This window comes from Drosophila persimilis, unplaced genomic scaffold (genome assembly GCF_003286085.1).
Source record: "Drosophila persimilis strain 14011-0111.01,24,50 unplaced genomic scaffold, DperRS2 tig00000804-arrow-arrow-pilon, whole genome shotgun sequence".
Lineage (NCBI taxonomy): Eukaryota > Metazoa > Arthropoda > Insecta > Diptera > Drosophilidae > Drosophila > Drosophila persimilis.
Genome location: NW_020825356.1, coordinates 694,981 through 722,007, shown reverse-complemented (window position 1 = coordinate 722,007; position 27,027 = coordinate 694,981). Strand labels below are relative to the sequence as shown.

Genomic DNA, 27,027 nt, shown 5'->3' with positions numbered 1-27,027 from the left:
TACCGTCTCTTTTTAAAAAATACCGCAAATATACCGACGAATTCAAGTTATATTTTACATATTCCTCGTTTTTGATATTCCGTTGAATATTCTCAGCTATATAGCACATTTAGCCATGCCCACATAGTTTTATACGATTGATGAATCAATTTTCTACTTAACTGGCTTATTTTAACTACTTCCTTTTATTCCATTTCGCGCAAAGAAGGTTTTAGCGAAATAAGTCAAACAAAAAACAAGTAGCGAAATAGGTCAATCAAAACAAACGAAAAACGAATTTGCTCAATTTCGATATTCCATTGAATAATGCTGACTAACTAAATCTCTCAGCAATGCCCACATAGTTTTATCTGATTAATGAATCGAATTTCTCCTCGACTGGGTTATTTTAAACACTTGCTTTTATTGGATCCTTTCTAAAAAAGTAATATTGCGAAAAAGGTCAGATAAAAAAAAATATTTGGAATCGTATCGAAATGTCATTTAGATCCATGTCCCAGGCCACACCGAATTATAATTCGTCATCAGCATCGTATTCCTTATCGTTTGCCATCAAAATCAAAATATTTCTAAAATTTCGGAAAAAAAGGTATGTAAGAAAGTGGATAAGGTTTTTCACACTGGCGCTTCGATGGGACTTATGGGAAAAAAACGGGAATACATTTTTGAAACGTACACAATCTCTCTCCAGGTGTCGCTTCCGGTCGTTACATTGACATGTAGTTACCAAGTAAAGAGAAGAATTTAGTGGAAATTGTTGTTGACCTTTTTTAGACAAAACCCCATAAAAGCAAGTATTAGCTAAGCCAGTCAAGTAAAAAATCGATTCATTAATCGGATAAAATTATGTGGGCTTTGCTAAATGTTCTATATAGCTAATAATATTCCACGGAAGATCAAAATCGAAGAATATGTCAAATAGAACTTGAATTCGACAGTATGAGCTGTCAAACTAACGATAGTGGCGTCACTCGATAGTTTTGAATAAATGATTAAAAACATCGATACTATCGATCAAATCGGGCTCATATATCGCACACTTTTAAAAAAGATTACCATGCTGGAATGGAATACCATACTTTTGTCAGCCGGAACTTCAAATTTTCTTGGCTCAAACAGTCGTGCCCCTCTAAATTTAAGCAGTGGCCATAGGTGTGAGTGTCGTTTTTGAAGAATGTCACATGCCTTAACCATGGCACTAGCATTTTCAGCTACAACAACACCCACTTAACCAGAACCGTTTGTAATGAGCTGGCTATATTTTTTAATGAATAAATAAAGGGATCTTCAAGTTTTTCCGTTGACACCACCGCACTTTTCGAAATCAAAGTTGAGATGGGGAATCGACCTATAAGAGCTCGATAGTATCATGAATAGAGGCAAAACGATCGATACTAGCAAAGCATCGATACTATCGAGAGTGCCATCGATGGTTTGACACCTCTACTACTTGTTTTTGTTTGCGTGAAAAAAGAAATAATTTTGTAACCAGCGGCAAACGACGCGCACCACCTAGCCGCCGATGCTGAGACACCTAGCATTAACAAAATAATCTGTAAGTCGTGAAGTGCCTTGTCGTCGCTGTATCAAAATAGGGGGTTTGTTGCGATTGTGAATAGAATAGCCGGGCAAACCATACAAACGCAAAAAAATCTTCGTTCCTTCGGTTCTGAGTGCAGCAGTAAGTAAGCTGGCTCGGGCGGCCTATGGAAATCAAACTTAACCGTTTTTAGTGTGTGTTGCCGCGAAAAGTTCTTGGAAAATAGTGTGTGTTTCTGTGGTGTGTGATACAACAAAAGAACAGTTGCCCCAAAATAAGTGAAGATTAGTGCATTTGGTGTGTGAGAGAGACTCGAAAACAGTTCACAGTTAGGTCTGACACATGGGTAACTGTGTTTTCCTCTCTTTATGGCCTGCACTATTACCCTAGCTGTACCACTACATTGTGTGCGAGCGGGCAGGCATGTGTCGCGGGTCGCAGTTGTCGCCGCCGCCGTTACCACGCTCTCTCTCGCTCTCTCTCTCTCTCTCTATCTATCTGTTTGTCTGTAGCCTCCACGCTCTCTTGCGTGAGTGTGAGTGCGAGTGCGTTTGTACATGCACAATAGGAAAAGCAACAAAAAATAGTAGTATTCCTAGCAATTGCTGCAAATTATTAAATTAAACATTTAGCCAAAGCATTTGCATTTGGGCCTTGTGTGTGTATCCCAGTTAGTGTGTGTTCTTCCCTCCCTCTGTGTGTGTGTGTATGTATGTGATGTCCTTGACATAATTTGCTATTGGTCATGCATTTTTGGGGGCGCAAAGCCATCGATTATTTGTTTCTCACCAACACACACACATACATCACATCACACACCCTCTTTCTCTCACGATCTGGACTCTCTGGCTCCTGCAGTGCCATATACTACTAGGTGGTAAGGCAGTCTAGCAATCCTTGTTCTCTCTGTGCCACATGCTCCTGTTGTACTGCTTTAGTGCTTTCTGCTCTTTCTCTCCCTTTGGGTTAGGGATGACGGCCCTGCCATGCACTGCACTGCACTGCTGTTGTCTGTGGCCCTCTTTCTTATCACACTTTGCACATGGCCATGCCTCTGCTGCTGATAAGGTGGAGCAAGAACAAAAACAAGAACCAACCGCATAACGGATGGAGGTATACCGCATTCCCACCGTCTTTTGTACGATATTTATAGTCGGCTTCTGGCTCCCACAGAGCTCCATTTTGGAAAATTATCTCTCTCTCCCCCCTCACTCTTGGCGACTTGTGTGTTGACCTTCTGCATATGTACATACATGTATGTGTGTATGTATGTATGTGGCATAAACAACAGCAGCAGCCGCCACAGCAGCACTCGATTATTGATGAATCTTTTCCAAGTCATCGACTAAAAATAGTACAAGCATGAGCAGAGTGCCGTTGCTTTCGGATCGTCTGATTATGGCTACAAGAGAGACCCAAGGTTCATTGTCCTTGATCGATAGAGAAAGAAAACATTTGTCTAGTTCCAGAGAGAGGATATTTATGTGTATGTGTGTGTGTGTGTGTGCATTGAACCCTAAATGAGCAGAGCCTCAAAGAGAGCGATAGACGAGAGTGCAGGCCGAGTGCGTGCCAGAGAGAGGAGTGGCAACGTGGCGGCGGATTAACCCACGGGACAAGGGCAGTCGATGCGGGTGGGTGAATTTTGTTTCGATGACGTGTGACACTCGATCAGCTTTGATCGAAAGAGTGGGTTAACGGTTTCCACATGCCTCTAATCTTGAACTTTCACACGCTTCCCCTTGCCTTTCCGGCTTGAGCTCGCTTTTCCAGCAAAGCGGCACCCACTTTCTTATCAGTGGGCTGCCGTGTGTGCGACATGTTCGTGCATGCTTCAAAATACAAATATTCCCTACTCTTCGCGGCTTGAGTCACAAATGTTTACCACCGGCATTATCAGTCGCGTCTTTTTGGGTTCCGTGCCCCGTGTGTCTGGTGGTTCTTGTTGTGGTTGTGGTATAGGCGGTACCTGCAAATCAATAACCTTATCTGCCCCTTTTTGACGGAAAACTCAAACCCAAACTCAAACCGAAAAAAAACTGAATTATTTGTAATTGAAGCCCCGGCTTAGTCATAGCTGCCTTAGACCCTGCTTTCAAGTCGACTGTGTCTAGATGTTCAAATCAGTTTTAGATCGTTGCTCAACCGAAACAGTCACGTCATACGTTCAAATAGTATTTTTATTATATACACACGTACATATATTTTCTATGAACATAAACCAGAGGAAAAGCAAAGAAAGCAGGAAAAATACAACTTAGAAAATTAGAAAGAAAGAAGGAAGGAGAACGACAGACCCAATGCGGAAGTGTCTAACCTGAGTAAGTTTCACCCGAACAGAAACTCCACCCGTCGGTGGATCCTATGCCGCAAACAAGCAACACTTAACGCCCATAAATTAATTAGGTCTAGACACGCCAGTCCACAATCCACAGTCCACCCGACACACCGTAGATGCAGCCCACAGTGGCCGCGTGCCATTGACCACTGCCACAAAACGGGGTGGGGGATTGTCTTCGTGATATGATGGGGCGGATCTAATTAGCGGTCCGAAAAGGGTCGAAAACCTCTCTTTCGTATGCATAACGCACTACAGAGAAGATCCATCCAAAAATACATGACAGCCAACAAAAGAACTCCACTGTTTTCTGTTCTGTTCTCTGTGCTGTTCTGTTCATAGATTCTTTTGGGGTTCTGGGTTCGGGCTGTGTCCGTGATTGATACGCCCCCATGTGATGTGAGTGAGTGAGTGAGTGAGTGAGTGAGTGAAAAAACAAGAAAATAGAAAGGCAATCGGTTTGCTTGCCTGGATTATCCATGGGCAAAAGAATCGCGACTGGAATCCAGACAATCCAGACGTTGATTAATGGCCCAACAACAGGCCCAAACTGTCGTCGAGCCAAACACCAACAAAAATAAATTACAATTTTATTCAAATTCGAATGCCACAATAGAACTATCCAAATTAATTATCTATATCTTCCCCTACGTCTTCTTTCCTCTATCTTTCGCAGCTTCCATCGATATATAAATATACATATATATTTTGTACGATAAATTCTTGGATCTCAAACTAAAGGAAATCATCCTCACATCAAACAAGCGATTTATTTTTTACCGATCCACAAATTTAGAGAATTTTTACTGGCTACATTTTTTGCGTTAAGTTTTTTTTTGTTTGCACACCGCAAAACCCCCCAACCATAAGACGACACGAGGAGGCCTACAGATCTGAGGCGTAAAGATGTTTAGTCCGGAATATGAGAAGCGCATCCTGAAGCACTGCAGTCCGGTGGCACGTAATCTATTTGATAATTTGGAATCGTCGACCACACCGACATCGCTGGATCGTTTCATACCATGCAGGTGAGTGCAGTGAGTGATTTGTAGACTGAGCGAGAGAGATAGACGGAGAGAGAACTCTGTCGAATGAATGTCAATGAACTCTTGCAGTCTTTGAGCCCGTTATTCGTAATGCTACGTCATCTTTTCCGCTTTGAAATTTTATGCAGAAAAACGTGAGAGAATAAAGCAAATTTCCAGTCGCCGAAGCGTTTGATACCCTCACCAGATCCAAGCTGAACAAAACGAAGTTTCGACCCACAAAAAAAGTGGTTGATTAGCGATCGATGAATGGCAGTCTCCTTTTGAGGAGAAATCTGCAAAAATAATGAGAACAAGATCTTTATCCTCTCCTTGTTGCAGCCTCCCCATCAAAGAGTATTTAAATTTTGCTGGAGGAAGAGAATGTGGGTGAGGGGCACCACCGTCTATGCTGGCCCTGTGAATTTCCCGACTCGCTGCGCCTCGTTGGGGCTATAACGGTTACTCTCTGTCCGCCCATAAGGAAACAACAACAGCAGCTCTCTCGCCTGCTCTCTCTGTCTCTCTTTCTGTTGCTAATGAGTTCCGCGTAGAGAGCAGAGTAAAAGCGTAACGAAGCGAGAACGAACGCAGAGAGCATTGTTCTAACAATAACAAAAATATTCAACTTCATGGGAAAAACAAGGAAATTTGAACTTTGGCTTTTTTTTGGTTGAAAAACAAGATATGACGAGTGATGGAGAGGGAGAGGGAAAGGGAAAGGGTTCGCTGGAAGAGAAGAGAGTTCGCTGCTTTCGTCGTAACTCATTTGTTAATTTGTGGAAACGACTGTCGAAGTTTTGTTTTTCTTGAAAAGTATAATTAGTGTTTCATCTGTTCCGTCTCGAAGGTCATACTGTGTTCTTCGGCATCCTCCTGCACGTTTACACAATTAAGGGGTTCAGAGTTTAGCTCTTTCGAAATGTGGTGCTCTCTCCGTAAATGAGATAATTTCTCGTTCTGTAGAAGATGGATAACTATTTCTCCTAAATGGATCGATATCCAATCTCTCGCTATGTAAAAGCTCTCTTCCTGCCAGATAGTGTCGAGATCTAGTCTCTCGCTGTATTACAGCTAGTCTCTCTCGAAGCTAAAAGGATCTAGAGCTAATCTCTCGCTATGTAAAAGCTCTCTCTTGTTGCCAGATAGTGTCGAGATCTAGTCTCTCGCTGTATTACAGCTAGTCTCTCTCGAAGCTAAAAGGATCTAGAGCTAATCTCTCGCTATGTAAAAGCTCTCTCTTGTTGCCAGAATCAACGATAACCAATCTCTCGCTGTGTAAAAGCTCTCTTTGCCCTGCCTGAAAATATATCGAGAAGCGGTCACCAAAAAGATTGAGCCTTCCTTCAGGGACGCCTTCGGATATCCCGCTACAATGTTGCCGCCGCACAACCTTTTCCGTTTTAATTGAATTGTCATTCGACCCTGCCATCCGGGACGCACATACCTCCTTCACCTCCGTCCGCCTCTGTGGGGCACTGCTGTTGCTGCTGCCCATCCGCTCATCCGTTCATGAAATTTGATTTATTTGAGGTGGAAGTGAACACTTGAAATGCGTTTGTCAGATAATCAGAAACGGAGGGACCGACGCTTATTGCATTCGTAAACAGTTTTTCAACACGAAGAGTGCAATGCAATCCAATCCGTGGGGTGGGGCTGGGTATGGGTCTGGGTCTGGGTCTGGAACTTGGGGGACAATGGGTTAGAATTCTCTCACACTTGGCCAAAATTTCATGGCAAATTATTAACGCTATTTGTTGTTGTTGTTGCTATTTTTTGTGCGAATTTTGCACAATTTGACCGTCAATAATTTTGTTTGCACGTTGCACACGTTTTTTATGTTTTTATGGGGCAAAAAAATAATAACAATACGCCGCCAGAGTGGGGTGGAATTTGAACGCGTTTGCATAAAATTATTTACTGCTGTCTGGGGAGGGGAACGAAATGATTTCGCAGCAAATTGAAACGAAGGTTTCCACGCTTCCATAAACATACACGGGAAAAGACAGCTCAATATCTTTGATATGCCATATCCATATACCCACCGACCGACCAGCACTTTGGGAATTACAATCGCACAAATATGTCGTTGGGAGACTCATTTAGGACTAGCCTAGAAAGCGCTAGGATTGGTTCGATGCTGGTATAGATGATAGATAAATGGTCTAGATAGTATAGATAGATGATATTGTGAACTAGCTGTGCCCTGTGCCCGTTTCGCTGTGGCGGACAATGCGGTAGCACGGAGCAAACCTTTCTTATATACACAATATTCCATTCCCGATCCCGCCATCTACAGTTTATCTTCGCCCCTTCTCGATGTTGCCTGCTACACCTCTGGAGGCTTAGACTGTTCTTCCTCGATCCTTCTTTGGTTCTGTACCCTAGATGCTAAGTCTGTTTCTCAATCGTAGCATGATATGATCTATATGATATGATAGATGGATAGATAGATAAAGGGATGGATAGATAAGGGGATAGATAGATGAATGGATATATATGTAGATAAATGGATAGATAGATAAAACAGTCGTTAAAGTCTTTAAAATAACTAACAACTCCTGGCCGGCCTCTGATCGTAAAAATCGTAAGGAATGTGATCTACCACGAATCAATACGAGTATCATCTGCAGTCATCCGAATGGATGAATGGACAATTCGTTCATGGGAAATTTGTACAGCGCTTCAACGTCTACACTCGAACTATAGGAGATTAGAGAACATTGCAGAACGAAAGATATAGCTATACTAAAAATAGAGAAATGTTTGTCTAGTGTTGCCCTGTTCTTTTGCCACTGTATAGCCGGAGCCGCGTCCGTATCACCATACGAATACAATTAATTCTTTTTCCAATTAACATTTTAATTTAATTCGTTCTTTCCTCTCGTGTGCTGCAGGGCCAACAACAATTGGCAGACAAACTTTGCGTCGATCAACAAGTCGAATGATAACTCACCACAGACGAGCAAGAAGCAGCGGGACTGTGGGGAGACGGCACGCGATAGTCTGGCCTATTCGTGTCTCTTGAAGAACGAGCTCCTGGGCACGGCCATCGATGATGTGAAGACCGCCGGTGAGGAGCGCAACGAGAATGCCTATACGCCAGCAGCAAAGCGGAGCCTCTTCAAATATCAATCCCCCACAAAGCAGGTGAGTCTCCGCATATCCCCCCCCCATTCCCCCTCTCCGCATTTCCCATGGTCCCCCAGTGCACCCAGTGAACCCAGTGAACTGAACTTGAACCCCGAACTCTTTGTGAAGCAGCTCGGCAGAGAGCGCTCTGTCGTGTCTCTTGATTGGCGGCGGTGTACACTGTGTATCTGTGGCGATCGCAGAATGCATTTAATTGAATTTGCAGTCGGTGCTAATTGGATTGACCGGTGGCCCGGTGGTCGGCTCTAATTTTTCCCAGACGCAAAAGTTGAATGAACCGAAGGCAAAGCTTGGCCCGGCAACGCTGCCTCCAAGTCTTTCTTTCTATCTGTAGAATCATGTCTGAAAGTTCTGGCGAGAGCTTTCTCTCTGTACAGTTTAGATGTCATGCGGCAGTGCCCCTCGGTCAGCTCTCTTTCGTAGGGATCCCGCTCTCTACTGCTTTTGCTATTTTCCTTTCAGGTCTTATGTGATTCCCTCCCGAATTCAAGTCCTGTCTCGTGTTTTAGCTCTTATTCCTTTGGATCATCCTCTACTTATCTTCCCTTAATTTCTGCCAATGCTTTTCTTGTGGAAAGTTGCTATTGCATTGCTGGAAAAGCCTTGGACAGCAGGTCTTCGTCTATCCGTCTCTCATTTCGCTTCTATTGATCACGGATTCCCATATCCATGGGGATAGATGGACTGCAGAGACCGGTAACCGGTTTTTGGCTGAAAATTGTTTTGCTTTTGGCCTAGGCCTAGGCCTAAGTCAAGACCAGAGTCCGAGGGAAAAGTTGTTCAACCAAAACTGAAACCTCGAGGTTAACACACTTTGATTTCAATGTGCGTGATGCTGCTGCTCTCTTTCGTATCTTTACGGACAGACACACAGACAGATAGATCTATCTATCTATCTATCTTTCTATCTATTTCTGATGTGTGCTATTGCCACAGCCGTTTCCATTGTTCACAGTTGGTTCCCATCTATGGACTGATTGTTCAAGTGTTCAAGGGTCAAAAACGAAAACGAAAAAAAAAACTGTTGCCACTTGTCTTGTAGATTCGGGTCATCATCATTCGTAATTATTTTGACTGAAATCCTGAAATATTTGCCCGCTTAACAGATTTATGTTTCTTCAATTGCGCTGACCATTTGCTTAGGCTGCCTCTCGGTCTTGCCCTGCCTCCCTTCTCTCTCTCTCTCTCTCTCAGCGACTTTTGCTTTGACTAATTTTTGACAGCTGACACGTTGCCGGATGACAGCAGAAGCAACCGCCACCAAAAGCCCACAACAAAAAGAGCATTCCCCGCTGAATGGGAAACAAACAAGTGAGAAATTAAATGAAAGACAAAAGCGTGGAACACATAAGAAAACACACTTTGAAATACTCTCACTCTCACTCTATGTCTCTGTCCCTGACCCTGAGGGGTGAGTAGATCACGATCTAAAGATCCACAGAATATAGTTCGAATAATGCTCATAGATAGATGTCTAAGGATTTCTAAGAAATCTGCCCTTTGAAGGATTTCAGAGGACAAATATCAGACACATTGATGCGCTGTACAAATTTCCCATAAGCGATAGGAATATGGAAAGACTTGGACTTGGAGACTATTCCCCCAATCGATGATTATAGATAATATTTTCGAATCCATGCCCACGATTTCTTAAAGAAAACTGAGACTAGAATTCGTTGGAATGCAGATGAGGAACAAAAGCTGTCCAAAAATATGTCATGCAGCAGTGCCCATCGGCTAGTTTCTTCTTCGCTGGCACTCCATAATATCTGGTGGCCAAAAGGGAAGGGTACACCCCATGTAGCAGTGTGGACTGCACACCGAATCGAATCGAACCGGACCATGCCGATGCCGATGCCGATGCCGATGGCATGCCAGCCAGCATCTACTCCAACTACTACTTCAGTGGTCTAAAACGACACTTGAGTCAATAGCTGTGGAGATCTGTGTGGCGACGGCGGCTGTGTACTCGTTTAACCCCAATGGATGCCAAATGGAATATAAGAAGGAGTAGGAGAAGCGTGAAGAGTGGGGGTCTAACAAATAGAGAGGTTTCCGTTGCTTTGGTTTTTGGTCAAATGTTTGGCAACTGTCGAATGATTCCGATGGCTTTTGGGCCACAATCACTCACTCCATTCAGCCATTGAAATCTTTGGCCATTCATCTACATCACGCCCCCACAATTAACGCGACTATATCTATATATCTATCTTTGTGGGCCACACCCCAGTCAGCCCGTGCTCAAGACCATGCGGGGGCTTCGGGTGCCTTCCTTCCTCTCATAAGAGTCATAACAAATAATATGTAATTCAATTATGTGCGGTCGCAAAGTTATTGTCATAAATAATGGGCGGTTGTTCGTCTGTCTGTAGCTTTGGTCGGTTTGGTCGCTTTGGGGCACACTGCCAGCCAGCACCATCGTTTCTCTGCCACACGTATCGCCCACCGAGGCGTTGTACCCCACAACAGTAGTTGGCCACGAAAAATAAATGGTCTCAACACTTTTTTGGACATTTGCTATTGTTTTGATTGGACCTCTGGCGGATTGGCAATCCCTCAATTGCTTTGGGCTTTTGGGGATTCATTAAGAATGCTGAATATTGCTATTCTCTGGGCACTTTGAGGGCGTGTTCTCGGATGGAATACATTCATTATAGGCATCTAATAGATGATGATAGATGGCCTATGATCTATCATGTTAAATTATGATATCAATCCGATAATGTATGATCCCGTTGATAAAAGAAGCCAAGCCGAGAAGCCCTGCTGCAAGACGCGTGATATTTAATTTTGTTTTTTTTTTCACTTTTTGATGTTCTATTGAATGAATGCCCCGACCGAGGGGCGCTGCAGCATGGCGCGTGACCTCTAATGTGGATTTATGTTTTTGGTGGCCGAATCCAAACGCATCCTGGTCTCTGCTTCTCTAATAATTCTTTCGCTTATTTCTTTTGAATCTTCACTCACGGTTCTGCACGATTCAACAAGAATTTTTAGCTTGTACTAAAATAAAAAATTAAAAATAAAAACCATCACAAACCACCACACCCCTCGCCCGATTATTTCGTGCACCTGTTCATTCCCCCCATTCTTTATGTGTCGTGTCCGACCATTTCGAATAGCCATTAAGAGAATTATAGAAAAAACCACTCTCCACATGGGCCCAAAAAAAAAAAAAAGAAAAAAAAACCAACCAACAAAAATCTGGTCGTTTTTATTGTTTGTTGAATCTTTTTTTTTATTATAATTATTAATTTATGCAGCAGACATTTGCATTAACATCGCATTAACGATGACTATTTTCGTGGTGGTGCTTGCTCCTGCTGCTGATGGTGGCTCTACCTCTGGCGGTGCCTTCGCAGTGATTAAGTTGGTCCGAGCTCGCGACAGGTTCAAATTACCATTAACATAGCTCTCCCTCTCTCTCACTGTCTCCTCCACCTCACTGTCTGTCTATCTGGCTGTGGATTCACGGAGAAGCTTGGGCTTCTCTACCAGCTCCCCAGTCTCCCCTTTTCTCGTACTGTTCTCGGATCTTCGCTGGTTGGTTGTTTATTTGTTTAATTTATAAGCCTGTGCCCCAAGCGCCGCCCACAGACCCAGACCCAGAGAGAGAGAGGATGGCTGTCAGATATTCTTCCAACGCCACGTTTGATACCCTTGACAGATCGGTAGGCTAATCGGTATGGGTGGTGCTTTTTGGTTAAAGAATCTTCTAGATACGTTTTAATCGAATATTTAAAGTTTGAGATTTTGTATTCTGCATAACCCTGATCCATAAAAGAATGATTCTCTATGCAAATTTCCCATAAGTAGCGGCCCCAACATCAACAAAAAGGAAATACATTCTGTGCCTCAAAACCAGAATACAAATAAAAGAGGGGTATAACAAAAAAAAAAAAGAGGCAGTAGCGTTTGAGTAGAGGTACAAAAAAAAGAAATGCCGGCCGGCAAGCTAAAAAATTTGAATTTTTTGTTCGAATGAATGAATGAATGAGGCCTGTGCTTGAGTGCAATGTAAAGTACAGTACCCACCGCTGTTAGCTATCAGAGAGAGAGAGAAAGAGAGAACAAATCAACTGCCGAAAAAGCATTACTAACACGAAAGAAGGCCTACAAAAAGGAGACGCAAAATGCGTGAGGGCCAGAGGGTAATTTCTATTAGATTTTTAAGGGCCGAAGTGGTAGATATTCTTGTTTATCGATTTTTAAAAACTATCGACAGACTGTTGCCGATTAGTGCTTCATGCTCTCTCTCCCTCTCTCTCTCTCTGGGACAGATTGATTTGTTGCTTGATTCCGGGAGGAGCGGAAAGGCAAAGCTTTCACTTTTCATGAGATACATATGGTATTTGTGTGTGTGTGTGTGTAGAAAGGGCATCCAAAACTGTGTGTTTGCGTTTTGCAAAAGATTTGAATCAGTTACAAGCTTTTGGATTTCCTTTTGCCATTTGTCAGAGAGGTCGCTACTACTACAGATAAACATCGCCAGTGTATGCCCCGTTCTCCACTGCCCCTCCGCCTGTACTTGAGCTTCACGCGTTTTAACAATTGAATTTCTAATAGGCTTACCAACAGTCCACTCCAGTCCAGTCCAGTCCAGTCCCCCCGTCTCTTCGCTTTTTTCGGTGGCATCGAAAAACATTTAAATTTAATGGCAGTTGCTTGTACGCTTTATGGGACGATGGGGCTATTTTAACTGCTTTTCGGTGTGTAACATTCCACAGAAAAATGGTTTGGAAGCACAAAGGCCCGAAAAGAGAGCCATTAAATATACCCTTCAGGAACATATGGGCATTGTGGGTTATAAGGTAACATACATATATTTTCGATAATAAAAGGGATTAAGGTAAAGGAAAATATGTTGAGTATATCATGGAACGATCTTTGATAATGCTATATGGATATGGAATATATCCCTGACATGTGAAATTTCTTTCAGAGGAAGTCTCGCCAATTAAGATTTATTTTTCTAAAATTTTTGGAAGAGCCATCTAATGACTCGAAAGGGTGTCTAAAAGCATTCCTTTCCATTAATGTTTATTGGATTTTTTTGGCGTGTATTTTTGTGGTTTTTTTAAGTGTAAAGTGAGACCATTAAAGGTCTCTACACACACGCACAAAGTCTATCTGAAAACAAAAATGTAATTAAGAGTCTGTTTGTCTCATCTGTGGGTCTCTTTTCCCCTGCCTTCTCCCTATCGCATGTTAATTGAATTAAATTTTAATTTGTTAAACGAATTAAGAGTCTTGGTATGACGTCTGTCTAGATGGTATGGGGCATTTGGCATGAGGAGGGGTTACCTCTTCAGCCCAACAGGTCAAAGCTTTCTCGTGTTTTCCTTCTTTTTTTGTTGCCTTATCTTTTGGAGGGGCGAAACCCGACTTTTTTTGGATGGAGAATGAAATGGGGTGGGGTGGAGTGTGGGATACTTGTGTTTGTCGGGATGTTTGCTCTCTTTTTATCGGAGAACGGAATCGTGAAACGCGTGGAACCTGACCAAATACCCAAACACACAATGACAAATGCTATTCGAAATAATTCAGATACCGATGATGGATGAATGGACAGGAATGGAATGGAAAGGTGGATGATGTAAGCGATATGGAGTTCTATAGAAAAGGTGAACAAAATGTAACTAGTTTTCTGCTGGCGTGTGGGTTGTATCTGTTTTTGACACCAAGCGAAGCAAATGTGCGGGGAAAAAAAGAAAAAAACATTGAAATAATGATCTCCGTGCTCCATAACTTCTCTGCAATGGACTACCTTTCACTCGAAAGCACTCATGGACCGCACGCCATGCGGTTGCACTAAATATTAACTCACTAGCCACTGAGCTAATTGTACCTCTCTCACTTCCACTCAAAAAGCATGCCAAGAACCATTAACGGTGCCATTTAGTTCCCTACTGCCACTCGCAACATTCCTTTTCCTTCCACTTCGACTCAAGAAGCCTCGTTCCAGCAGCTCGTAGTGCTCTCTCTTCCACTCATTAATCGTAGCACTAACGGTTCCATTTAGTTCCCTACTGCCACTCACAACACTCCTTTTCCTCCCACTTCCACTCAAGAAGCCTCGTTCCAGCAGCTCGTAGTGCTCTCTCTTTCACTCATTCATCATAGCACCAACGGTACCATTTAGCTCCCTACTTCCACTCAAGAGCCGCAGAGCCGCTCTTTACTCTCGTACTCTCAGTACCGTTTCCACTGATTTGCGCCTCCCCCCACTCCCGTGGCTGTTACTACTCATCTCTCGCTCTTTCTTTAGGAGTACATGCATGGAGATTGCATTCGATTTACAGTTAAGCCAAGCTCTTCTTTCATCTTCTTCTTTTGCTTTGCATTGCACTCGTAGGCACGTACAATTTTGCCTTACATTGCGTGTTGTCTTTCCCACCGCCGCCCCGTAGTTTACGCATTTTACGCATTTTAAATGCGAACATTGCGTAAGTGGTCGCGCGTCTTCTGCTGCTGCTGCTGCTGCTACTGGATTGGGAAGGTGGATGGGTAGGTGGGGAAAAAGGGCCTAGGGGTAGGCCTAGGGTACCCATACGCATACGCTTAACACACATTCTGCTCGCATTTTCTATACAAACACACAAAAATAAATGAATTAAAATTAAATTGTAAAGAGTGCTCCCCGAAGTGTGGCAGCCAAGTGGAAGGAAGGGAAGGGGCCCGAAATTGGAATGCGTGCCAAATGTAAATTGAAATGCCAGTTAGTAATAGTTTCCGTTGCTTGTGGGAGCTCCGCTCTGCGAAGCAGTGCTGGGTGTGGGGGAGAAGGGGACAGTCGCGGTCATTGCTTTTAGCACCGAGGCGTTAATTGCCGCCCCAAGTACGCTCGAGGCAAACAAAACCAGCGACTACCTTTTTTCCAATGCCCATAGATACGAAATTGGTATAAATTTGCTTTGGTAATTTATCGGGCGACTGCAACTGGAACGACAGCTCGCTGATGAAAGAAAGACCACCGCTTAGAAACTAAAACACCGTAATAGCCATCTTGCTCACACTCTTTCGGTTTTCTCTTCTCTTGTTTTGCAGGATTACAATGGCGAATGCCCATACTCGTTGTCGCCGGTGAGCGCCAAGAGCCAGAAGCTACTGCGTTCGCCCCGGAAGGCCACACGCAAGATCTCTCGCATTCCATTCAAGGTGCTGGACGCACCGGAGCTGCAGGATGATTTCTATTTGAATCTGGTCGATTGGTCCTCGCAGAATGTCCTTGCCGTGGGTCTGGGTAGCTGTGTCTATCTCTGGAGTGCCTGCACCAGTCAGGTGAGTCCTTAAAACCAACCTCCAAGAGGAATCCCCACTAATGTTCTTATTTTTCATTCGTTAGGTGACACGCCTGTGTGATCTCAGTCCGGATTCAAACACCGTGACCTCGGTGTCGTGGAACGAGCGGGGTAATACAGTCGCCGTGGGCACCCATCATGGCTATGTGACCGTTTGGGACGTGGCCGCCAATAAGCAGATCAACAAACTCAATGGCCATTCGGCCCGCGTGGGCGCTTTGGCCTGGAACAGTGACATCCTGTCAAGTGGATCGCGCGACCGTTGGATCATCCAGCGCGACACGCGCACACCACAACTCCAGTCCGAACGCCGCCTGGCCGGCCACCGTCAGGAGGTGTGCGGCCTCAAGTGGTCACCCGATAACCAGTACCTGGCCAGCGGCGGCAACGACAATCGCCTGTATGTGTGGAACCAGCACTCGGTGAGTCCTGTGCAATCGTACACGGAGCACATGGCCGCTGTGAAGGCCATTGCCTGGTCGCCGCACCATCACGGACTGCTGGCCAGCGGCGGCGGGACGGCAGATCGTTGCATTCGATTCTGGAACACGCTGACCGGCCAGCCCATGCAGTGCGTGGACACTGGGTCGCAGGTGTGCAATCTGGCCTGGTCCAAGCACTCCTCGGAGCTGGTCTCCACGCACGGCTACTCCCAGAACCAGATACTGGTGTGGAAGTACCCATCGCTGACGCAGGTGGCCAAATTGACTGGTCATTCGTACCGTGTGCTCTATCTGGCGCTCAGTCCCGATGGCGAAGCCATTGTCACGGGCGCCGGCGATGAAACGCTGCGCTTCTGGAACGTGTTCAGCAAGGCGCGCAGCCAGAAGGAGAACAAGTCTGTCCTTAACTTGTTTGCAAACATCAGATAGATTCTACACGACACCAAACGGCACCGCACCACACCACACACCACACACCACTTATACAGACACATACACCATTCGCCAACATGTTGTGTGGGGGCTTGTTGGCCATGTTGGGGGACCAGCACACTGCCACGAAGACTGAGAGAGGCGCCAAAGGCAACCAAAACAAAAACGAAACCAACAAAATCCACACCAAGCAACAAAACTAGCAGCCAATCAATCAATCAATAAATCAAATCAAGCAGCAACTAAAGCAAGGAAGCAACCAAGCCGACGATAAGCAAGCAATGAAATCGAGTAGAGATTTACCAAAATTTTATGTTAACATTATTGTAAAGTGTTCATTTAGTTACGGATATCTGTTATACGAGAGAGAGCAGGAGATATGGCATCTTGTGTGGTACAGTCAGTGCATCTCCAGACAGATGACCAGTCTCTCAATCGTTCATTTGCTTATCCGCTAACAAAGTCCTTTTGTTCAATTCATCATCTATCTGGCCGCCACAATAAACCAAATTATCCAACAAGCAGCAATGGAAACAGCAACAGTAACAATAAAAGAGAACTAACACCAATCAATAGCTTATAGTCTATAGTCCTTAGTTTAAGAGTCTCTGTATAGAAATGGTCTAACATTTAGCAACATTTATAAGAACAAGTAGAGGGCAATCGATGAGAACTCCCAAGGCAAAACAACAACAGAACTGAAACCGAACCAAGTCTAAGCCTAAATTTTGGTTTGTAATTCGTAACAAAAAAAAAAAGCAAACCTGTATCTATACGCGATAACTTTAGAATTTTTGTTGGCTCTCCTATTTTTTTGCTTAATTGGGTAAACACTATTCTTAAGACATTGGATACAACTATATATGTACATATATATATGTAGATATATATACATTATTTTATTTTTTTTTGCATAGCCTCTAAGACATAATCCCCCGCAATAGCATACTATCCGCCGTATGCATTTGCTTTTTTCTAGAACGCCCTCACAGCAAAACAAAACACACACACATTTATACACTATGTATATTAAATAAATTTATACAATTTTACAATGTGCCCCAATGTGAAAAAAGGCCTTTGATTTCTGTAAATATCAGCACGAAACGGTTCATAAACTGAAACTTTTCCATGATCTAGAGTCCGTGTATTTTCTTTATTCCCAGCTGTCTCCACACCACACTCTATTGTGTACTCAATAAATGCATACAATTTCTATATATTATGCGCCCCCCAAACCCCCAACATTTTGTGGTTCTTAATCGATGGAGGGATAATATCCTAGCTGATCGATTGCTGTACATATGAGAGGCGGTTTTTTTTTGGTGCATTTCCAACATTTCACTGAGGATTTGAAATAATTAAGGATACAAGAGTGCCTTACTTCCGATTCAGTGGCCAATTTGTAGGGAATTGAACAGAATGACTATATCTACCAGATTGCTGGATCAAATCTGATTATTATTATAGCCAGAAGGAACAAATCAATTTGCAGTGGCTACGCAGCGTGGCCACGCCGCTTACTCACTTTCTGTCTCTCTCTCACACACCCTTTTTTGTGAATAATTACAAAGCGAAAGAAATAATGGTGTCATATTGGATCTGGTAGAGACTGTAAACAGAATCCTGCAATTTGGTATACTTTTTGAAGCGTTTCATTCTGTAAGCTCTTAGAGGTATATCCAAGTGGTCAAGAGATTCAAAATGAAAATAAGCTCTATTTGCGCGCCAAACGGTTATCGAAACGGTTACGTTTTAGCCGTGACTTTAACCGCATGTGACAAAAGCTTGGATCATAAGCTTTCGATTGACCGTGAAATCCATATTGAGTCTTGAGCTTTCCTGAAGCAACGGGTTGAGTGGAAGCTTTCGATTGGCTTTGCAATTCTTTGGCTTTGTTTGGGCCGCTTTTGGACGCTGCGCTTCATCTTCGATTTTGCACCTTGTGCCTGCGGGCGTGCGTGTCCAGGGGCGTAGCCCAAGGGCATCCAAGAGGAGAACCACTCCACAGAGAGAGAGAGAGACAGAGGTAGCGTTATGAGGGTGCGAAAGAATATTTGGATATTTTTGCATATCCTTCTGGCTACGCCCATGGCATGTTCCCAGTGCAGCAGCTTCCGTCGGCTTTCGGTGGCGGCGGCGTCAAGCTTCTAGTCCGTCTGCCTGCTGCTTCCCCCGCCGTTGCCGTTGCTGTTGCTGCTGCGGCGGATCTTGTTTTTGTAAATTTGTTTCTTAGCCGCCGCTGCTGCTGCTGTCGCCGTCGTCGTCGTCGGCGGCGGCTGCTTTTCAATTTGTATTTTTCTCTTTTTCTCTTATTTTATTTTTTTTTTTTTTGGCCAAGTCCAAGTTTAACATGGCCCGACGCGCCAGAATCAAGTTCAGTTGCGCCGCAAACGCGTCGCGGAAATGTTTTGCTCCGAGCATCGTCGTCACCTCTAACGCGTCCTCCTCCTTCCCGTAGACCCTGCTGCCGTCCTGTGGCAGCTCTCTCCAGAAAAAGGAAACCCAAATTTCAATTCCATAAAAAAGCGAACAAAACCCTTCAAAAGCAAGAGCCCATTTCGTTACAGTTGTTTTTTGTTTTTGAACCGTATCAGGTAAATTGAATCGGTCGAAACGGTTAAAAAGGATATTCGAACCATTTTTGTTCTATTGTTTTGCGTTGTGTTTCCTGTTGTTTTTTCCTGTGTTGTGAAGTGCAGACACGTGTCCTTCTTGTTGGTGTTGCTGGCGCTGGCGGTGGTGATGGTGTTGGTGCCTTTTGAAGGTCATTTACGCACGAAGGCCACGGCGAGGGTGTGTGGGCCTGGACTGGGGGTGGGGCCAGAGCAGGCTGACAGTCAGGAGGGTGAGGGTGGGGTGGCCTGTGTGTTGTGGGCCAAATGTCAATAGGTGAAGGCAACCAGTCGGCCTTGTGATTAAAGCAGACACACATTTGGGATGCAAGAGTGAAAGGCGGAAAAGCGTAAATTGTGGGAAAAACCGTTAAACAGAACAAATGTGGAAAAACTGTAAGCTCTATAGAGAGAGAGAGAGAGAGAGAGAGAGAGGGTTGAAAAGCCGAGAGAGTCCCTGAGGAAGTCTTTTTTTCATAGAGTAATATTCTCTATATCTGAAGGATAAAAACATTAAAAGGAACAATTTTAAACGGCTTGAATGCACAAAAGGAACTTTAGAGATTTTTAAAGATACATATTCAGAATATCCTTATTCTGAAATAAAACTAAATTATTTGTATAAAGATGTTGAAATTAGCAATGAAAAACTTTTGAAAGGAATGATTAAGAATTACGGCACATTTCTTATGGAGCCTAAAGACCTGATCGAAGAAATGGAAAGTTGACAGTTTTCCTTAGGAAAAATTATAGATGATACTTGCACATAAAAGGGTATATAGGATAACTCTCTGTTTCTGTTTCTTTTTGATTTTGGTTACTGTTGGTTTGGTTCTTCTTTGATTTTATAAAAAAAGCTTCCAAAGAAAGTAGAATGAGAAAAGGATCTCTAATACAAACGTTATCGTATGGAATGGAAAAGGAACTTTAGAGGGAAATATAACTAATATTTATTGCTTACAAAATACAGCAAAATACAAGATAAATAAGTAATTGATTGATTGTGATTGAATCAGCTTGATCGATATTATCGAAAGGGTTTTTACGTAACTAATTGAATGTGATTGAGATGTTACTGATACAACATTACATACATAGTATGTAGATCTGTAGATGGGTGTTATGACAGCAGCTGGAACATCATCTCTTGGATACAAAAGCCCCACCCAAACCGCACCCCAAGTCCCAACAGAACGTCTGGCATTTGCATGGCAAACACCTCTCCATTTTTGAGTCGCGGAATTGTGGACACTAGACTCTAGCCTGGGCGATGTGGCCAAATATTTGTGGGGCCGATCGGCCAGATACCGAGATTGCCCCCCCCTGCACCCATGGGCGCTTTTCGCACATTCATCTTTGACAAGACATTACCTCGACAAGCTGCGAAATTGACTCAGTGATTAGCACACATTGGTAGAATGAACTGATAGTCTTTGGTGGGGCTTGGGGGGATTTGCGGGGGGTGATGAGAAGGTCATTTACCCTCGTGTTCGGCCGGTGGATGTACTGTATGTACAGTGTTTTGGTTCTAGACCCCCTTCGACGATCCGTTGGCCAATTGCGAAAGTAAACACCTTTGTTCTTGGCTCACTTCCGATTGGCTTTACCCCCCAGCCATCACATAGTTTCCCCTGCCACTGCCACACTGCCACACTGCCGTGCCACCCCCATCCACCGCATAGGCCGTGTGAGATTGGGTTTCCTCTATTGCATGGCAATTAGCGCCTGGGGGTCGCTTTCAGTTTCAGTTTCCGATCGAGACTGTGCATATCTTTTGTCTCTGCTCGTATGGGGCGACCTTCGGCGAAGGCGTTCAATGACCGCCACTGTCCATCCAATCCAATCGAGTCCGATCCGATGCGATCCGATCCGTGTATCCGTACCCGATCCACCCAACGTTCGATCGTACCATCGCTTGATGGATGGCCCGTCTTCGTTCCATCTGGTTCCCGGTACAAAGCGAGGTGTTTGTCTGTTTGCCTGTGTGCCTATAGATATGCCATAAATCGATCGACCTAAATACAGATCCTAGAAAGTTTGTGTCTGCTTCTGCAACTGCTGCTGCTGCTGCTGATCTTCAACTTGACCCCAATATCAGAAAATGGACAAGGACAGGTTCCTTTTGGGCCAGGTCACAGTCGAGCACGTCGGAAGGTTGTCGTCTCCGGTTGCTCCGGCAATTACAGAGATGGCTATCTGTGTGGGGCTGTGGTAGCGTCCATCGTCCAGCAATTACCACGTACCGCAGCAGACAGTACGCACACACACATGTCTCGCCGTGTGCTCTTGTCGGGGACGGCATGGGGGCATTGGGGATTCGGGGGGATTACGAGTTTTTATTGTTGTTACATGGCAACGCTCACTCAGAATCAGTTGGCGGCTGCAACAATAACCACAATAACAACAGCGTGACATTCAAAATGCAAACAGACTTTTGTGCTGCTGCCTGAAACCAGTTTCGGATGCGTTAAGAGTGAAGGGCTCCCAGTGCTGCAGACTGTTACCCGTACAGGAGACACTCACTCACACAGCTGCATTGATTGATGATGTATGGATCGGAGACACGCCTGTCCCCCCTCCGGGCGGACTAGTTAGGGGAAGATATTTCCGCCTAGGGCTAGGTCCAGAAGCACCAGCAGTGTGGAGTGGGAGCCAAAGTTCATTCGTTTTTCTGGCAGGCATAAACCAAGGTACAGGCACATTCCCCGAGGTTTAATGGCCCCCAAAAACAAACACACACACACACTACCATCGGGTGTTTGAGTCTGATCTGATGTTGATCTCTTTCTGCTGAGTGACAGTTTTGGGAGGCGCCAATAAAACAAGAGTTATAGTTTTTGAGCATACACGAAAGATCTATAAACGGCTCAAGTGCTCCGCCAGCAGGAGGAGGGGTGGTGCAGACAGGCAGAGAGGCATCCAGCGGTCATTGTACGCACACACACAAATAAATCAGCGTCGAAGCCCAGTACACTTACAGGCATGCAAAGCCAGCGATCGATCTCGATTCGCTTTTGAGCTTTTTCTTGATACCCTTTCAAGGCGGGCAGTGAACGAAACAAAAGTAAGATGTACAATAGGGAGTCTCTTAGCTTTGAAGCCGATTTAAAATGAAAATTCATGAAGAACGTGTGTTCTTCTTAGCTTAAAATTAAAAAAAGTGATACAAATGGTCACAATTTTTTGTATCAATAATTTTCAAAGGGTATCAAATTTTTCGGCTTCTACAGCCAGGCTTCATTTTCTGTTTTCGTTTTCTTTCGCACTCTTTGCCACACTTTGACATGCGGGCGGCGGGGAGAGAGGGAGCAGCTGCGATGGCTACACAGACGGAGACAGGGGGCCCCATGGCTTATTATGCCATGAAATTAAAAAGCAAAAGCAAAAGCATTGACATTGAAAATTATGCGAACGGTAATGGTGACGACGCCAGCAAACGGCGACGTAGTTGGAGATCGCTCAGAAGATAAGCCAATGCCGTAAAAGAAGGAGAAGAGAAGCAAAGGCAGAGGCAGGGGCAGGGGCAGCAGAAGAGATGCCTCACTCTTTGGTGATTGCAAATTGATTAGGTCAGCTGTTAAGCATGGTTAATTCGTTATGTTTACTGGTAGAACCGATTGGCAATCAAAGATCTAATAATAGATTATAGATTTATAATACATTGTTGTCACTTGTCAGTGCGATAATTAATGCGAAATTGGGATTGATCGTTATGTATTGTCTCTTTTACTTCATTGAGAGCGGTGGTGGGTTGAGTGACAGGCTCAAGGCACTCTGCTCTCCCTGCTGCGGTTCCACCTGCACTCACAATTTACTCAAGCTCTGTGTTACTTTTCTGGCCGTTGTTTCTGTTGTTGGTGAGAGAGTCGTTCAGAGAGGATGGTAAGAGACAACAAGTGCTGTCATCGAACGCACATGTGTGTGTAAATAGTCCTGGTGAGTGGGAGTGAGAGGCAAATGAATAGATGAATGCGAGTGAAAAGAATGTTAATAACAACCTGACAAGATTTAGTGTAAAGAACATATTCGTATGTAGAACCGCTCAGAGAGCAGTCCTGCCATCACACCACACCAGTCTCTCTCTCTCTCTCTTTACCGTATTCTTGCTCCGCTTGCTTCCACAGCTCACTCAAACAATGGCCGCAGAGTTTACTAACTCGCACGCACAATGCACACGGCACATTCTCACGCTCCCCCACAGGTGCATTTACAAATGTACATATGTATGTGTGTATGTACACAGTGAGGACAGCTGGCTCACTCACTCTCACTCTTACTCTCGCGGTCATTCTCAGGCCCGCACTGAGAAAACAATAAACAATTGGGCAAACAACATAAATAATACTTATAATAAGCGGCTACAAACTGTCATCATTAATTATTTTCTCACTTTAAACCTGAGCGGAACGTGATGGGTAAAATAGTACATTTGTACATACATAGCTCCTTGGCCTGGCTATAGAAGTAACCAAATAATAACGTTAAGGTGTGGTGGCATGGAGTAGAATCCAACTCTTATAGTGAACCGATCCCCGGTTTGGTGCGCGGCTCGCGTCATCTACTTTGACTAATTAACAAGAGATGGACAGACCTAGCCGGTTCTGGCCTTCACCTTTTCGAGTTGGCCAAAAGCAAAGAAGAGAAGAAGCACAAGAATTGGTAACAAGCTGACGCCTCCACCTTCAACTGACCCACAAAAGCGGCGGCCAGCGGCAAGCGACAGCGTTTATACATAAATACTAGCCGCACTCAAGCGTCTTCCTGACTGAAAGAGCGGGCTTTTGGGGTAGGTCGCTCGTCCGAGGTTTTCGCGCTCTCTCCCTCTGCCCACCTCCCCCCCATGACGCTCTACTGATCGGCTGTTCGTTCTCTCGCTCCCTGCCCGCAACACACCACGCAATATTACCGTTCATTATAATCCATCGTCTTTTGTGATACCCTGACAGAGGGTATTATGTTTCTTGGGCAGATGTTAGCAGTAACACATATGTATGTATGTATTATTCCTTATCCTTTCTGCTCTAGGGAAACTTTTGTTGAAATTGGATGAAATAATTGAAAATGCCTCCACGGATAAACAGCCGTTTCGGATGTAACATATGTAGGAACGATGGGTACCTGAAAGGGTATCAAAAGTTTCGGTTGCCGAACTTCCGCAAACTTCCTTCTCTTCTTGTTTTGCAAATTGTTTTCGTCGTTTGGACGTTTTTGTGGCGGTTTTTTTCACATTTGTTTTGTGTTGCCTTTTGTTTTGATCGTCGCTTTACAGTGGCTCAATAGTTTGCGGGAAGGGGCTCGCAGGGCCAGGGTGGATAGCGATGCCGCATTCGAATGGAGCTGGCGACAGTGTGCCGTCGGGGGATTCTGTGAGTGGCCGGCCAGAGGTCAGACCATATCTATGGGCCATAGAAATGCAAAATCACCAGTTGCGGGCGATCATCATTCAGCTGCTAATGATTGGCCCACATACCATTGTCGGTCCAACAGCTCGTCCAAGCACATCACTCACTCCAGCTCTCTGTCTGCTTCTTTCGTCCTTCTCCCTTTTATAGCCGGCAGGACGATGAAGGAGGCGCTGCCGTTGGCGGTGCTGCTGCTGTGGCTAGGAGCGACGCTGCCGCCTAGCTCCGGATCGGCTGTGCTCATCTCGGACATGACCATGACTGTGATGGTGGAACTCTCGTCCCGACATCCCTTCTGCAAGATGCACAGAGATCGGTGAGTCACTCATAGAAACACATATCCTCAGATCTTCCATTTCCCGTGGTGAATCTCTTCCAGCGGCGACATTCAACGGATGCTGCTGCAGTCGGATCCACGACGCATCCGCCAGGTGCCGCGCGAGTCCGTAATGGAGCTGGAGGAGGTGTGCCGGCATCAGGGCTCCTATGGTCATGAGTTCCGCGGCGGCCTGGGCTTCATCTATCCGGGGACCAAATGGTGTGGCCCCGGGACAGCGGCCACCAGCTACGACGATCTGGGCGCCCATACGCGGGAGGATAGATGCTGTCGCGAGCACGACATGTGCCCAGATGTCTTGAACGTGGGCGAGTGCAGGCGGGGATTGTGTAACCGGGGTACCTTCACACGCTCTCACTGTGACTGCGACGCGAGATTCCGGCGCTGCCTGCAGGCGGCCAACACGGAGACGGCCAATACTTTGGGGGCGATCTTCTACAATGTGGTGCAGGTGACGTGCTTCCAGGAGCGCAGTCCCTGCTCGGCGCACCAGAGGTTCGAGGATTTCTATTACCGCACCAATCAGTGCCCGGCCGAGTTCCGGCAGGCGGACCTTTATGTTCCACCGCACGGGGACAATCTGATAGCCAAGATCCTGGCCCATCCAGTGCAGCAAAGTCGTTCCCTGGCCGCCGCCGCACCGGCCCTGGCCCCGGCCAAGCTCACGGCCCGCCGCTTTGGCGTTAAGCTCGCCAGCGTCGGCCTGGCGGCAGTCAACATTATCCGTGAGGTGGTCCAGCGGCCGCGTCTTCTTTGGGAGAGCCTGCATGCGCCCGTCAGCAGGGAGCTGCCACCGCGGTTCGGGGGATCGCCGCCAGGCGGCTACTACTACGAGCGGCCAGGGCCAGGGTCGTCATATGGCTATGGTAGCTACGGCTCTCGTTGGAGCTGATGGTGGGAGCCGAGAGAGCTCAGAAGACTGTTCCCGTGTAGTATTAGTAGTCATAAGTAGTAGTCACTGCCAGTAGAGCCAGTAGAGCCAGTCCACTTAGCCATATGCATGTGTGATTCGATTCCTGTTCCTGTTCCTGCTCCTGTTCCCGTTCCCGTTCCCCATTCCAATTCCAATTCCCCCTCACGCTCGGCATATCCATTAGCTAGTTGACCACCTCCACTTCCTCCAATAAACTCGTTGAGAACTATTATCCATAACTATTGCTCTCCCTTCCCTTCTGTATGTCTCTCTCCCGCCGCTTTGCCACCTGCCACCCTTTTCCCCACAGGGCTGGCTACAATGAAACGGAGCAGGAGGCCATCTGTGCCCAGTGGCAGTACCAGCCATCGGAGAAGTACGTACCCAGTCAGCCGCGCACTTCTTCCTAGACGATCCAAGCGAAATTGCGAGATGACGACCTGGACAAGCTACTAATGGAAACGGTTACAAATCTACACAAAGCAATTACAATTACAATTACAATTACAAGTTTAGCTATAGGACGTGCACAGTCATATCGATATGATGTATCCGCTTTTCTTAACCTGCTCTTGAACCTGAAGCCGACCTGAACCTGAACCTGAATATGAATATGAATCTGAATCTGAATCCTGAACCAAAGCCAATGCCAAACGTTCAAGCAACAGCATGGAAACTAAATAGGAAAATATATATATTTTCATATATTTAGAGCATACAACAAAAACAGATCTATATACATACATATATATATATATATATATATATATATACAAAAAGATGACAAATATACATACATATATACTATATAAAATACATACGTATTTACCCCCATGTGGGCGAAAATGTTGGGTATCAAAGTTGGTCCATACGATTTCACCTGGCGAAAAAGGATTTTGCTCAGAGCTTGAAACTAATTAAATCTTTGGGGGAGCATTTGTTTTTTTCCTATTTGCACTTTGTGCCTTGTGCGTATGGAGACGACCATGCCTACAGCAGCAAAACAAGCGGGCACTTTGTGAGCCGCGGCCCTTGGCGCGGCTCTACATCGATAGCCGATAGAGAGAAAGAGAGAGAAAATGAACAGAGCTTGGAAGGCGGCTAGCCACTGAAAATTGATAAATCCACAGAAGATAACCAGGCGGTCAACCAGGTGGGAAACGTGGATGGTGACAGGGATTTGTTGTAAAAAAGGGTAATACCAAGACAGGATCAGAGAAAAATATCAACAAAAAAGAAATTTGTATATGAGTAAAGTCCTAGGAACTAGTTAAGAGTATTATACCGAGATAATTGAAAAGAACAGTAAGAAGTCCAGACCTCGAAAGCCAAACAATGAGACATATTTTTAGGTGGTGCTTTATTCCTAAAAGTACGGTCCAAATCAGGTGAGTGCCGTAAATGCTGTTCAAGCGAACTATTAGAATTATGCGACTTATGAAATGGGCATTATTGGCCGTTATTCCAGCAATGTTAACCCGTTCCCTCAGACAAATGAGACTATATGATGAATGCTCGATATCATCAT

The 27,027-nt window shown here is 45.0% G+C and overlaps 2 protein-coding genes across 3 annotated transcripts; both read left to right on the top strand.

The window, feature by feature from the left end:
* Window positions 1-1,539: 1,539 nt before the first annotated feature.
* On the top strand, window positions 1,540-17,307 carry LOC6597555 (fizzy-related protein homolog). The gene is made up of 5 exons (XM_026993101.1): window positions 1,540-1,555; window positions 4,555-4,906; window positions 7,801-8,053; window positions 15,104-15,337; window positions 15,402-17,307. Exons 2-5 carry the CDS (start codon window positions 4,785-4,787, stop codon window positions 16,227-16,229), a joined length of 1,437 nt encoding a protein of 478 aa, XP_026848902.1. The 5' UTR covers window positions 1,540-1,555; window positions 4,555-4,784; the 3' UTR covers window positions 16,230-17,307.
* Window positions 17,308-18,623: 1,316 nt separating this feature from the next.
* Window positions 18,624-26,234, top strand: LOC6597554 (acidic phospholipase A2 PA4). 2 transcript variants are annotated; one of them, XM_026993111.1, is made up of 4 exons: window positions 18,624-18,829; window positions 24,400-24,565; window positions 24,629-25,081; window positions 25,810-26,234. In XM_026993111.1, exons 2-4 carry the CDS (start codon window positions 24,411-24,413, stop codon window positions 25,907-25,909), a joined length of 708 nt encoding a protein of 235 aa, XP_026848912.1. In that variant the 5' UTR covers window positions 18,624-18,829; window positions 24,400-24,410; the 3' UTR covers window positions 25,910-26,234. The 2 variants fall into 2 exon arrangements, with proteins under 2 accessions (XP_026848912.1, XP_026848911.1); XM_026993110.1 differs by lacking the exon at window positions 18,624-18,829 and having other exon boundaries at window positions 23,853-24,565.
* Window positions 26,235-27,027: the final 793 nt, after the last annotated feature.